Source organism: Vespula pensylvanica, chromosome 1, assembly GCF_014466175.1.
Source record: "Vespula pensylvanica isolate Volc-1 chromosome 1, ASM1446617v1, whole genome shotgun sequence".
Classification (NCBI taxonomy): domain Eukaryota; kingdom Metazoa; phylum Arthropoda; class Insecta; order Hymenoptera; family Vespidae; genus Vespula; species Vespula pensylvanica.
The window spans coordinates 16,358,103-16,370,602 of record NC_057685.1 but is presented as its reverse complement, the minus strand read 5'-3'; the positions used below and the strand labels follow the sequence as shown (position 1 = coordinate 16,370,602).

Sequence of the window (12,500 nt, the reverse complement as noted above, 5' to 3'; positions counted from 1 at the left end):
AGAGAAAGGGAATAAGGAAAAGACCGGATGAAAATCTCTGAACCGAAGAAAGGAAATAAGCAAGCAGCTAGTAGTTAAGAGAAAAAGCATAGTGAAAAGGTAGAGAATGTTCGGTAGTAGGTTCGCTGCTTGATTTGCAACTTGCGTTCGTTCTCGCGATTTCCTAAGTTACGATGCTTTACGAAAGAGCGTTCTCTTGTCCTGTTTGCTATTTACTAGATAAACTCGAAGAATTATGCAGTCGGACGTTCGTCTTAACGTTGTTTCGGAGAGAACTGAGAAAGAAGAGGAAAAAGCTAAGACCTAAGAAAATTCATGTCCTCTTTTCCTCTCGAAATGCATTAAACCGACGTACGGAGTAACTCTGAAAGAATTTCGTCCTACTTTAGCCTATCTATTTTGATTTTTATATGTGAAAAATAATTTCTACATTTATAGAAAAAAATAGAAGGAATTAAGAAAGGAACTAGTTTAAGAATTTTATCAAATTTTTCTTAGACTTTCATAAGTATTTTTGACAAAAGACGAACAGAATTTAATGGCCTTTTTTAGACAATTTTTCCAACTGATCGTTCTAGATCCGACTCATCCTGTATAAAAATAATATGTAAATATGTCGAAGATAAGTACTTTGGATAATTAACAAAAATGAAGTTCTTAGTTAAAGCGAATAAACGGAGCAAGAAAGAAGGTAAAAGAAACGAGAGAGAAAGAGAGTATAAAAAAGAGTTCTCGTAGTTGGTGCGGAAAAAAGGACAACGGTGTCTTATCCACCGGGAAATTTCCACACTTTTGCAGGTTGAACCGCGCTGGGCGTCGATCCGAGTTCTTTCGTTCGAACCCCTTCGTTTCACCCCTCAAACTCAGTCGGTTCTTTCTCGGCGCTATCTTTCGTTCTTCCGCAGCCTCTTGGGCCAACGGCTGGCAATCTTAGCGCCGCGTCTAGAGATCGGCCATTTGCCAGACGAGATTGAAGATTCGCAGCGTTGATTCGTCGGTTATTATGGTCGACGCGTATGGAGGATGGCATGGGGAAGGGGGTGGCAAAAGGAGGTGGAAGGCGTGGTCGATGAGGTCGAAGGAGGGAGAAAAAAAAATATAAGGGGGAAGAAGACAGAGAGAAAAGAGAGTAAAAAGTAGTGAAAAGAAAGAAAGAAAGAAAGAAAGAAAGAAAGAAAGAAAGAAAGAAAGAAAAGAAAGAATGGAAGGACGAGTTTTCTTTCTTTCGTTCCTCCTTTTTTCGCGTGAGTAAGCGAGCGAGAAAGAAAATAAAAAGAAAGGGAAAAAAGAACGAAGAAAAAAGAACAGAAAAAAAGGAAGATAGAAAAAAGCGAGGAGAGACTCCACGACGTAGAAAGCAAACTCGCTCAGAACTTTGATGAACGATCGCGAGGAGTCAGCCACGATTGCGAAAGATTTGCTCGCATCTTCCAGATCGACTTTTCCCTCTCGAAATACGATCGCACGAAGTTTGTTGGCGCGGAGACCTTCGAAATCGGCGCGAGCGTTTCCTTTTTAAGGATTTCATAGAACACTCGCGTTCGTTCGACCGATTCCGATTTGCGATCGATTCGTAAGAAGCGAAGAAGGTAAAACTTGGAAAATCGCTTGCTAGAACTCGCCTTTCCTCTTTCCCCTTCCGCTCCTTTTCCTACTCATCCTTCTCGGCCATTGACCTCGCAAGAACCAAGGTGTATCGTCTCTCTCGCTCCCCTTCTTCTTCCTTTATCGAACGATCCATCGCGTAAATAACTTGGAAAAAAAGACTTTAGAAGAGAAATAGACGATGGAGATAATAATGATTGACGTGAGCTCCGAACGAATCGTCAAATCATTTCTTTATGATACCTTGCACTATTTTCTCATCATTTTAAATTAATACTATACTTCATATCGATTTCTTTCGGAATAAATCGATATCGAGTTGATTACTAACTTAAAAACGATAAAATTACCTATCGATTATCTAATAGTCGAACGTGTACTATTATAGGTATACGAATAATCCTGATTATGATTGAACGTCTTCTATCATATATACGAGGAATATATAAGAACCATCTTTGTGAAATATGGTCTTTGATGACTATCCTTTCCATTCCATCGTTCAAGGAAACGAACATTACCGCAAAAACGCGATTTACGTACCAAGAAAATTAATATGACGGAGAACGCTAGCGACGCTTTGTCCATTACGTTCTATCGCAGTTCTCGTACGATTATCATTGGACCTCCTACGATGTGGGATGCCTTTCGCTACCCTCTTGGAGCCTTTAACTGGTAGTTAGCTTTGGATCTTCCTATTCTCCTCCTTTCTCTCTTTCACTCTCTCCCTCCTATTACACATTACTCGAATTCAGAGACATTTTCGACGATTTGCTACACGCGCAGAGTTTCTAAGTCCCTCCTCTTCCTTCTCCTCTTCTTCTTCTTCCCTTTCTCTCTCTCTCTCTTTCTCTGTACAAAGTGTAACAACGAGCAATGCCATCCACGTCCCTCTCTTCCTTTCTCGTCTCGCCGCGGGGAATGCGATTCTCCGTGCCGCGTGGAGCCAATTACTACGTAAGAAACGTTAACTTAGTTTGTCAAGCAGTTAACAGGAAGCGACCCTCTTCCCTCCTTTCCCTCTCTCTCTCTCTCTCTCTCTCTCTCTCTCTCTCTATCTCTCTCTTTCTCTTGCTCTCTGTCTTCTGGCCTCCCTGTACGAAGGATAAGGTGATAGCGGGTGCCACGGGAGGAAGAGATATCGAGTTATAGTTGGAACCGTCCTCTCCTCTCTCTTTCCCTCTCTCTCTCTCTCTCTCTCTCTTCCTTTCTCTATCTATCTATCTGTCTCTTACTTTCTCTCCTTCTCCCATACTCTCTCATTCCCTCTTTCGTTCGTTCCGCGAACACGCTCTTGTACAACGATGCAACGATATACGAACATAACGCAAGAGAGAGAGACTACTCTTCCTCTGTAGAGTTCTCAAGCAACCTGAAATTCCAGGATCGACTGTTCAAGTTCCGACAGTTCGGCGCGAAACTAACCTTAACCGTTCACGTCGCGCACGCGTACCTATATATGTATGTATGTATGTACGTATACACACACACACACACATATATATATATATAGTACGTAGCTATGTATGTACGTGCGTGTGCCACAGCTCTCAGTAATTTCGAAGCAAAAGAGAGAGGGTGGCTTGAGAGAGAGAGCAAGGAAACTCGTAACCACGCCGACCACCGCTCGTTTCGCTGGCATCGATCGTCGTGAATCATGCTCGATATTATGCGCCAGAAGGATCGGAAGTCACGCCATTTCTTGAGAGCTCCATGTACCCCTTCGAACGACGTGCAATCGAAGAAAAGCAGGTTTTAGCATTGTGTACGTGAACTGCAACATCGATTTTCGATTGAGAGAAGAAGAAGGAAAAGAAAAAGTTGGTCTTCGCGTCTTCTTCAATTTTTTCGTATTTGTAACTAATTATTAATAATTTTCAAAAGTATAATATACATAAAAAAGAAACAGAGACAGAGATAGAGAGAGAGAGAGAGAGAGAGAGAGAGAGAGAGAGAGAGAGAGTGTTTTATACAAAGAAATAATACACCTATCCATCAAACAAGAAAGTTTGTTATAATTTTGCTTAACGTCAATGCGTTAAATCACAACGTTCGACGGAAAATTATTTCGAGTAAGTTTGACGCGTTCATAAGGTTTCCCCGGGATTCGGTAAGATCGACGAATAGTTGGACAACTTCGAAGTTCGTTAATGGACAAACTATTTTAATAACATCGTATTAAACTTGGAGATCTCGAAGTGAAGCCTCGTGAGATTCTCGACGAATTTGCGCCTGGCTATATTTTTCTTTTTTCCTTTTTTATTTCCCTTCGAAATATTATCATCAAATTATTATCTCGTATGTAAGAACCGTGCATGGATTAAGACGTAAAACGACATAGGTTTTTTTTTTTCCTTTTGTTCTTCTATAACCGAGATATATCACGAGAGTTTCCCAACGAAAAATAAATCATGCAGCGCGTCGGCTTGTGCGCTTTCATTAAAGAGATTTGAAAGATACGAGCGCTCGTATTTAAAGCTAAACTACGTACTAACGAAGTATCGCGTGCGAGACTGCTGGAAGTACTGGATGGAATAACGTGTGCGAGTCGCCTGGATAATCGAAATCGGCTTGTCGAGAATTTCTCTCTCCTTCTCTCTTTTTCCTTCTCTCTCCTTCTCTCTTCTTCTCTCTTTCTCTCTCTCTTTACCTCCGTCTTCCTTCAATCAAGTTACAAGGTGTCGTTCGAAGTGTTTGTTGTTCGATCTAACACGAACGAACCAACGAAAGCGATCCTCTTCGCAAGCTCACTAGCCAATTACGTCTCGTATAACGTGTAGCATTGTTGTACGGGTGAGTTACGAGACCCTCTAGGATATATCGACAGAGGGAAGGGAAAGGAGAAAGATACATCCTAGCTAGGTTGCAAACTCATTCGAGTTATAACGATTGCCGGTCAGCATCTAGAGACAGAGAACTTTTACGAGAGACCTTCCACTTGGTCTCTTTGTTACCATTGTCTCTCTCTTTCTCTCTCTCTCTCTCTCTCTTTCTCTCTCTCTCTCTCTCTCTTTGTTCACTCTTGCGAAATGTTATAACTATCAGCACTTAAGTGAGTTTTCTTTTATCAACAGTGAAACGTTCGATGATCTCAGATATCGCAGTGGTTGCAACGTAACCGTTATCGAAGATATTGAAGAAAAGAAAATATTCTATACCATACCTACCTATGTTATAATTTTATATTTCATTTGAAAACTTTACGATCTATTTATTTGATATCTTATCAAACTAATTGATTCGCTATAAATTGAAAAAATATTTTTTTTTTTTTCAAACAGTATCGGATAACTGAAAGTTCAATAGAGAATACGTAACCGCTACTTTGGTTTGTAAGTTACAAGAAGCAACGCACGATCTGGATGGAACATAAAAGCTTGCCGCGTAAACTTGTACGATGAAGCTGCACGTGCACCTGTATAATCTTACACGAACGTATAATTATGCAGCAACGGACTTTGCGCGGCCTGAATCGCGGAAGCGCGTAATGTAAAATCGGTTCTACGGAGGAGCCAAGCGGCCGGCTTTGAATTTTAATACGCTCCGCTAGTCCGCGTTCCGGCGTAATAAGGCTTTTCCTCCGTTACGTCGGGAAACGCTACCGTTTACTGCAAAATACAACTTAACGTTTCATGCAATATGATCGAAGTTAAATGGGCAATGCACATTTGAGTTTTTATCTTAAAAAAAAAAAAAAAAAAAAAAAAAAAAAAATACATCCGAAATTACATTGCCGAAAATAACTTTTATTTCATTTCAATAACGAAGCAGTGATATTTGATTTAATACCGTTTATCAGAGAGATATTAAACGAATTATCAAAAAATATATTATCGAGAAATTTCATATCATGTTAATAGAATTTTAATAAAATTTACGTTACGAGTTGATTTAAGATCTTTAAAACGTTCCAAACTCTTAAACGAGACCATTAAAATCATCGTATTTCGTTTCTCAACGAGGAGACAATTAAGAGATTAAACGTTTTACCGTTAATCTTTTCTATTTTAGTTGGAAAATTCGAAATACGTCGACTCGTTTGTTTCTTTTCTTTTCTAATCTCCTTTACAGAAGATCCGAAGAATGTTGGCCCGACGAGAGAAACGAAGAAAATTTATCTTGAGCTCGTTACGCGTCCCGGACGCTAATTTGGACATTTGCGTTTAGCTTGCATTTAACTCCGACGTTGGAACGGACGCGGTGTTTTCGTAATGCCGGAGAAGAAAATAGATGGAATTATTAGTCGGCTACGCCTATACATACATTTATATGTGTGTACATATATATATATATATATATATATATATGTACATACAATATACATTCGCACTCAGGCAGCAGCTAATAGCGTTAACCGTAACAATGACTAATGACACGCTCAGGTCATTCGCAGGACGCACACGAAGGGTCCGTCGCGTCATAATCTTCGTTTTCTTTTTGTTTTATTTTTTCGGAAGCTGCTCGAACCAATGGCCAACGATGGTTATGGTTTTTGTGTACGTGTAGGTATGTATGTGTGTATAGGTAGGGGTGTTAAGAAAATGATGGATAATGTTGCACTTCCAAAGCAATCCGGCGGAATTGGCTGAAAGCCGTTTGTGGCTGAAGCGGTGGCAAATCCTAACCGGATTATTTCCATAACGCTGCTTGCCTTATATATTTTTTCTCTCTTTCTCTCTCTCTCTTTCTCTCTCTCTCTCTCTCCCTCTCTGTCTCTCTATCCCGAAAGCAACCTAATTGCGCTAACTACGTTAGCGCAGTAACTACGCTCCCAGAGAATATATATCGCCAGGCATCGCGTAGATATATCATATTTTGAAGCTACGGTAGTTTCTCGCTAACTTACAACCCGTTCGCTTACCTTACTCCTACTACTCTCGCATAGAAGAAGAAAATTCTTGAAAATTCTCTCGCTTTTGGTAAAGTAAATTTTCCTAACGTCGGGAGAACCTACGTGAAATTTTTGAGTTTATCTTGCGAGAATCGTGGAAGTTTCGAGGAACGTTGCATTTTGAAGTGGGCTAACGATCGATGAGAATCGGTAACGATTGAGATTATAAATAATTATAGTTTCCGATGCCATGTTATTTTTAACATATTATACATTTAATGATACAATAATCTCATATAATAATCGTAATAATATTTGTAACTTGTCATTTGTAAATCATCGATGGATTTTATCAAGAACCGCAACAGTTTTTCCTACGACAATAAGGTGAAACATATAGATAGTGAAAAGAGAATTTCGAGAAAATAGAAGGAGTATTCTCACATGTACTATTATTGCTTCTCACTAGACATACCCGTTCAACGGATGCAACCAGACTGCCCGAAGAAATTTAATGCTTAATCCGCACTGGAAGTAGTGTGAGGCTTCAAGTTGTTTTGAAACTCGAGGAACGTGCGTGGTGTACGTGGCCGTTGCTCCTGGAGAAGGTGTATGGATACGCAGATTTACGCGAAATAACACGTACGCTTCTGAAACTGGTAGCATCGTTGGCAAGAGAGAAGGGAATAATGAAAACAGAGGGAAGGAGAGCTAGATACGAGGAGCTAAGGCAAAGTCTTACGGGGGTAGCCAGATAGGTCGTGAAGGGGATGAAAGGGGTGTAGAGGGGATTTGAAGGAAGTCGTGCTAAGCAACTTAGATTAGTTCAATCGACTGGTCTTCTCTGGCGAACCGCCAGGCCAAATTGTCAAGAGAATTGCTCTCCGGTTCTTGCTATATCACTACTACCACTACGTTCTACATACTTTGCTAACGTTTCGCATCCTTTTCTTTCGTTATTCTCCTTGGACACGACCTTCTTGAATACGCGAAATAACATTACCTATCATGCTGAAAAAGGGATATTAGATAAAAGTCAATCATGATTAGTTATGTTCATGTAGATGTCTATTAATAACGTTGAAAGAGTTCCTAACCGAGCTAGCTAGCTTCTCTGTCTTCTTCTCTCTTTCTCTCCTTTCTTTCTCTATCTTTCACATATTCATAAGATCGACTATTCATTCTCTCCTCTCTCTCTCTCCCTCTCTCTCTCCTTCTTCCTTACGTAATACGAAATATTAACTTTACGAAAGTTTCTCGACGTCTCCTCTCGACTGCCGTGACTGTATTTCATTTTCTCCATAAAGTAAAGAAGAAGATTTGGTAACGTCGCAACGTGTCCACGAATAACGAATCGGAACGAAGATTAATCGACTCGGACCGTGAATATCCACGAGTAATGCTTTCGAGCTAGTAATGACTCGAAATCAACTATTCTTCGAATAAGTTTCCAAAGTTATGTGAGTCGAGACGAATGATTTTATCTTGATGGCAGATATATATATATATATATATATATATATATATATATATATACGTATACATATATATCCCTTCTTCCTCTTTCTACCATATACATATACATGCATCTACTCTTTCTCTACTTGAGCGTCGCGATCGACGTTATAAAGGTATGATACCGCGTGCTCTCTCGTTTTATTGGATTCCGTGTAAGGGCGGTGTCGTTTTTCCAGGTTAGCGGCCGGCGAAGAACCCCAGCCGCGTCCTCATCTATCATCCGCCTCTACCGTGTGCCGAGTCATTTAGCAAACGTCTCCTTGAGATTCCATCTTGCTGCACCTGCGCGCTCTTTCTTCCTTCCCCTTTTCATTCGAATGATTCTCTCGTAATCGTGCTTCTTTCCTTTAGCCGCGACTCTCTCCTCAACTTTACCTTATTCTTTTTCTTTTCTTCTTTCTTTCTTTCTTTTTTTTCCTTTCCTCGTCTTATTTTCCTTTTTTTTCTCTTCTTTTTTCCTTCTTCGAACACCACACAAAGATAGATTTTTTCCTGAGATCTTACGTTCCGTTTTCACAATGAAGTCGATTGGCTTATTTTACGATTATAGAATTTTTGTATTATTTAAGTTAGTTAACGAAGTCATTCTAATTTATATACTTTTATATCTGAGATAAAAAAGATGTCATCAAAAATTTTTTCTTATAATCGGTAAAAAGTGCGAACAAAATGAAGAAAGAGAAAATTTGTCCAATCGAATCATTAATTAAAATATTCATTTATAATTTCGAAATAAGTGACATATATATATATATATATATATATATATATATATATATATAATTTTCGGTTGTAAAAAGAGAATAACACGAAGTCGTATTTAAAGTCTTATAAAGAAAAGGATGGAGAATTTTAAAGAAAGAAAGAAATAAAGAGAGAAGATGAAGTTTTCCGGACCGTAGCTCGGTCAGGTCAAATCCCTGAACGAATAACCGATGTGAGAGGTTCCTAGTCTTAATCCGGTTCCTTCGAGCACGATTCCAGTTTCTTCTTTGAACGATCGATGCTAAGATCCGCTCCACTGGCTGTTAGTCCAAAGGACTTTCTATCTCTCTCTCTCTTTCTCTCTCTCTCTCTCTCTTCATATCTCCTTTGCTCGCTAACGAATCCTGACCTCCTTTTGTTCTCTACGATTCTACATCTTCGTAATACATTGTCCTACGATGTCGGCATTGTCTCGTAGACTTTGCCACGAAACGGACGACGTACCTCTTGCCATTTCTCTCTTCCTCTTCTCCATATCAACGAGTCAATTCCTTCTACGGATGATAGGAGAGCGAGCAAGTGTATGAGAGAGAAGGAAGACTCGGTACGGACCAGTGTAAACTCGGTTTACTTCCCATCTTCGTGCACTCTATCTCTCTATCTCTCTTTCTCTCTTTTCCTCTGTCTATACACCCTATCCTGTCTAGTCTATATATATTTACAGATATCGATCAAGAAATGCGAAAGCGTTACTGCTGCTCTTCCTCGAGAAATTTTGTTATCTTTGCGATATTGCTGAAAGAAAGAGACAGAGAGAGAGAGAGAGAGAGAGAGAGAGAAAGAGAGAGCTCACGAAGTGGCTTCTTGGTTTTACGTTTATTACGGATAAAAAAAACGACGCAAGAATCTCTAAGAAAATTTTTTGATCGAACGACCTTTATCGTAATTACTTTTAATTTCGAACTTTACGTGTATTAAATCGTATAACATATATATATATATGACATATCGAACAACATCTATTTATCAGAACGTGTGGAAAGAAATCATTTCATTTTGCTACCTCAATCAGTTATCTTTATCTTTGTAGACCCTTATTGTTAGTTGACGATCTTTTATGACCTTATCGAAGACACAAAAGATCAAACAGAAGGGGAACAAAGACTGGACGTCGTCTTGAGGAATGAGAAATAGAGAGAAAGAAAGAGAGAGAGAGAGAGAGAGACAGGAAGAAAGTGATAGGACTGTAGTAACAACCAGAGAGAAAATGAACGTAGGGCCAACGTAGGGCATCCTGTAACTTCATCGCTAGTCGAAATCCTTATCTGTCCGGAGGGTTAATCTCGGAGAATCCCTTTCGCTTGGTGTTATCTTCTTTAGGTCGAAAACCCCCGCAGTATCTCCGACACGAAGACCACGTAGCGAAGACGACGCCGGCAGCTCACAAACGCACCAACACGAACAACGACAACTTTGACGCCACAGCCGCCGCCGGCAACTTTTCAACTCTTCTCAATAAATCTCGCTGCTCTGCCTTTCCGCGACTCTTCTTCTCTTTCTTTTGCTTCTTAGTTCCTTTCTCGTTCTCGCTTTCTCACTCGTCCTCTCAAATTGTCTTCTCTCTTTTCTATGGTTTTTCTGATCTTTACTTTCTTCTATTTCCTTTTTGTCTCTCATTGTCTTTCGACTCTTCATTTATATACAACTAAAGTAATTTATAGAGCGTTCTATATAATAAAATATCTATATACCGTATCTCCGGTTTATAGATAATCCAGGAAATAATCGGGTCTGTATTTACGTATGCATAAGCCGGACATATTTTATAGAATATCTTATTTTAACAAATCCATAGAAATTTATCAATTATATGCATTAAAGTTGAATTATAAGTTGAATTATAAATCTATAAGTTTTTTCGATATCGATTTAAACGTTCTTTCGAAAAATTTGTAATAATTCCGGTAAAAATATCTATCGCGAATCGATTAGCATGGACCGCATTTTGCCCCCTAACGTACATATACAAAAATACGTACTTTGCAAGTATACGACTACTGCTGTGACCACAATTTCTTTTATCTTTTTTCCGTCCCTTTTCTTTTCTCCTATTTTTCCTCTTGTCCTTCTTTCGTTTCATGGACCAACGTGCTCGACTACTTTCTTTCTCCTCTCTTCTCTCTTTTCTTTCCTGGATCCTTCTTATTTTGTCCTGTTATAGCGTGCTGCACGGTGACTGCAGCACTGCACTCTCAACCTAGTTTCCAATGTCTCTTTCCTTCTCTCTCTCTCTCTCTTTTACTCTTTGTACTTTGCAGGAACGTATATACATATCCTCTTCTTTCTACGAGCACGATAGAGTTAGATGTTTTATAAGTGGCTCAACCAAGAGTGTCGACCGCGATCATGCGGTCGTTCATACACCGACGACACGGACTTTTCTCTACTTTATTCTTAATGTTAACACGACGCTCGCTAAGTGACTGTTTTTAAACATTAACATTTTTGTTCGAGTGTCCACGAAAAAACGAGGATAATTTTGTCGCGAGACTTTTACCTCGGTGTCTAAAATATACTCGATTATCTTGAAACTTTCATAACTGGGAAAAACTGGAGGATTATCTTGACGATAGAAAAAAATAAAATTTCATTTCATGGGGAGTTACATGATAGACCAATAAAATTTGGTGTTAATCGTTTGGTTAAAATCAATGGAAAAACTTTATCGTATATTACATTCGTTATTATTAATAAAACGTTTGATTAAATAAAGAAAGGAAAATCTTCCTTCGAATGTGTTATTTCGACTTGGAAAAATGCACTTGTTCTACCTTTAAGCTATTTTTCTAATTACAACAGAAGCGAGGTGAATATCGTACATATCCGTTTTCCGTATCTAATCTCGTAACAACCGAATATTAAAGAACGGATTAATGCGATGACCGTTTTCTCGTCTGGTACTTTACTCTAACTCCTTTCTTCTCCATTACTTTCCTTATCGCGATCCTCCTATCTCTTTTTCTCTTTTTTCTCTCTTTCTCTCTCTTTGTCTATTTTCTCGAATATTCTTTTTCTTTTTTGTTACTTTCAAGCCTTCTTATATTTCCTCTTTACTCCGTGCGACTGTGTCTTTCTCCATATATCCTCGTTTGAATGAGAACAATAAGAAGGAAGATTTTATGAAGAGAAAGAATAGAAAGAGAGAGAGAGAGAGAGAGAGAGAGAGAGAGAGAGAGAGAGAATGAGAATAAAAGAAAGGAAAAGAGATCGGAGATACAAGATTTGATCACCGAAATAGAGAACTTACGAATTATGTAATATCTATTAGAATGCAAAGGAACAAGTGCGAAATGCACTTTGCAGTCAGTTTCATAGAAACGTCAAGGTTATTAAATCGATGTTAATATCCGGAGGAGACATTGTTACATCAAAGTAAGGATTTTACCAATATAGTAGAAGAAAGAGTGGAAGAATAGAAAGAGTAGAATGCGACGATGGTTTATTGCCGTCGCAACGGAATTATCAGAGTAATCGGTGCGACAACATTTTCGCACGTTCCAACGTTAAACGCTCCTTCATTATTTACAGTAAATGTCGATTTCTTGTTAACGTTTAAAAGACCGTGCAAATTTATCGAGCGTAAATTTATCGATCGGGAGTTAGCGAAAGGATGAGCATACATTGAATATATTTAGGATCTACCTTTGGCAGAAAAGTGGAATGTTGGAAAAATCATTTCCAAAATGCATTATTCACGGAGTCTTATAGATTTAGATAGGTATATACATTTATAGTAGAACCTACAGACTTTGAAATGCGAATCGGATGTGGTAATATATGG

General features: G+C 38.9%; 1 protein-coding gene across 4 annotated transcripts in view; it reads right to left on the bottom strand.

Annotated features, from left to right (window-relative positions):
* LOC122632188 overlaps nt 1-12,500 on the bottom strand; it is a 235,286-nt gene that overhangs the window by 101,399 nt on the left and 121,387 nt on the right. The window contains exon 1 of one of the 4 annotated variants that reach the window (XM_043818721.1): nt 6,912-7,481. The exons of the other annotated variants lie outside the window; for them this stretch is intronic. Coding sequence (XP_043674656.1) covers nt 6,912-7,102 — 191 coding nt within the window. The 5' untranslated portion in view covers nt 7,103-7,481. Of the gene's footprint in view, nt 1-6,911; nt 7,482-12,500 lie in introns of those variants that run through there. 4 annotated transcript variants of the gene reach the window in all.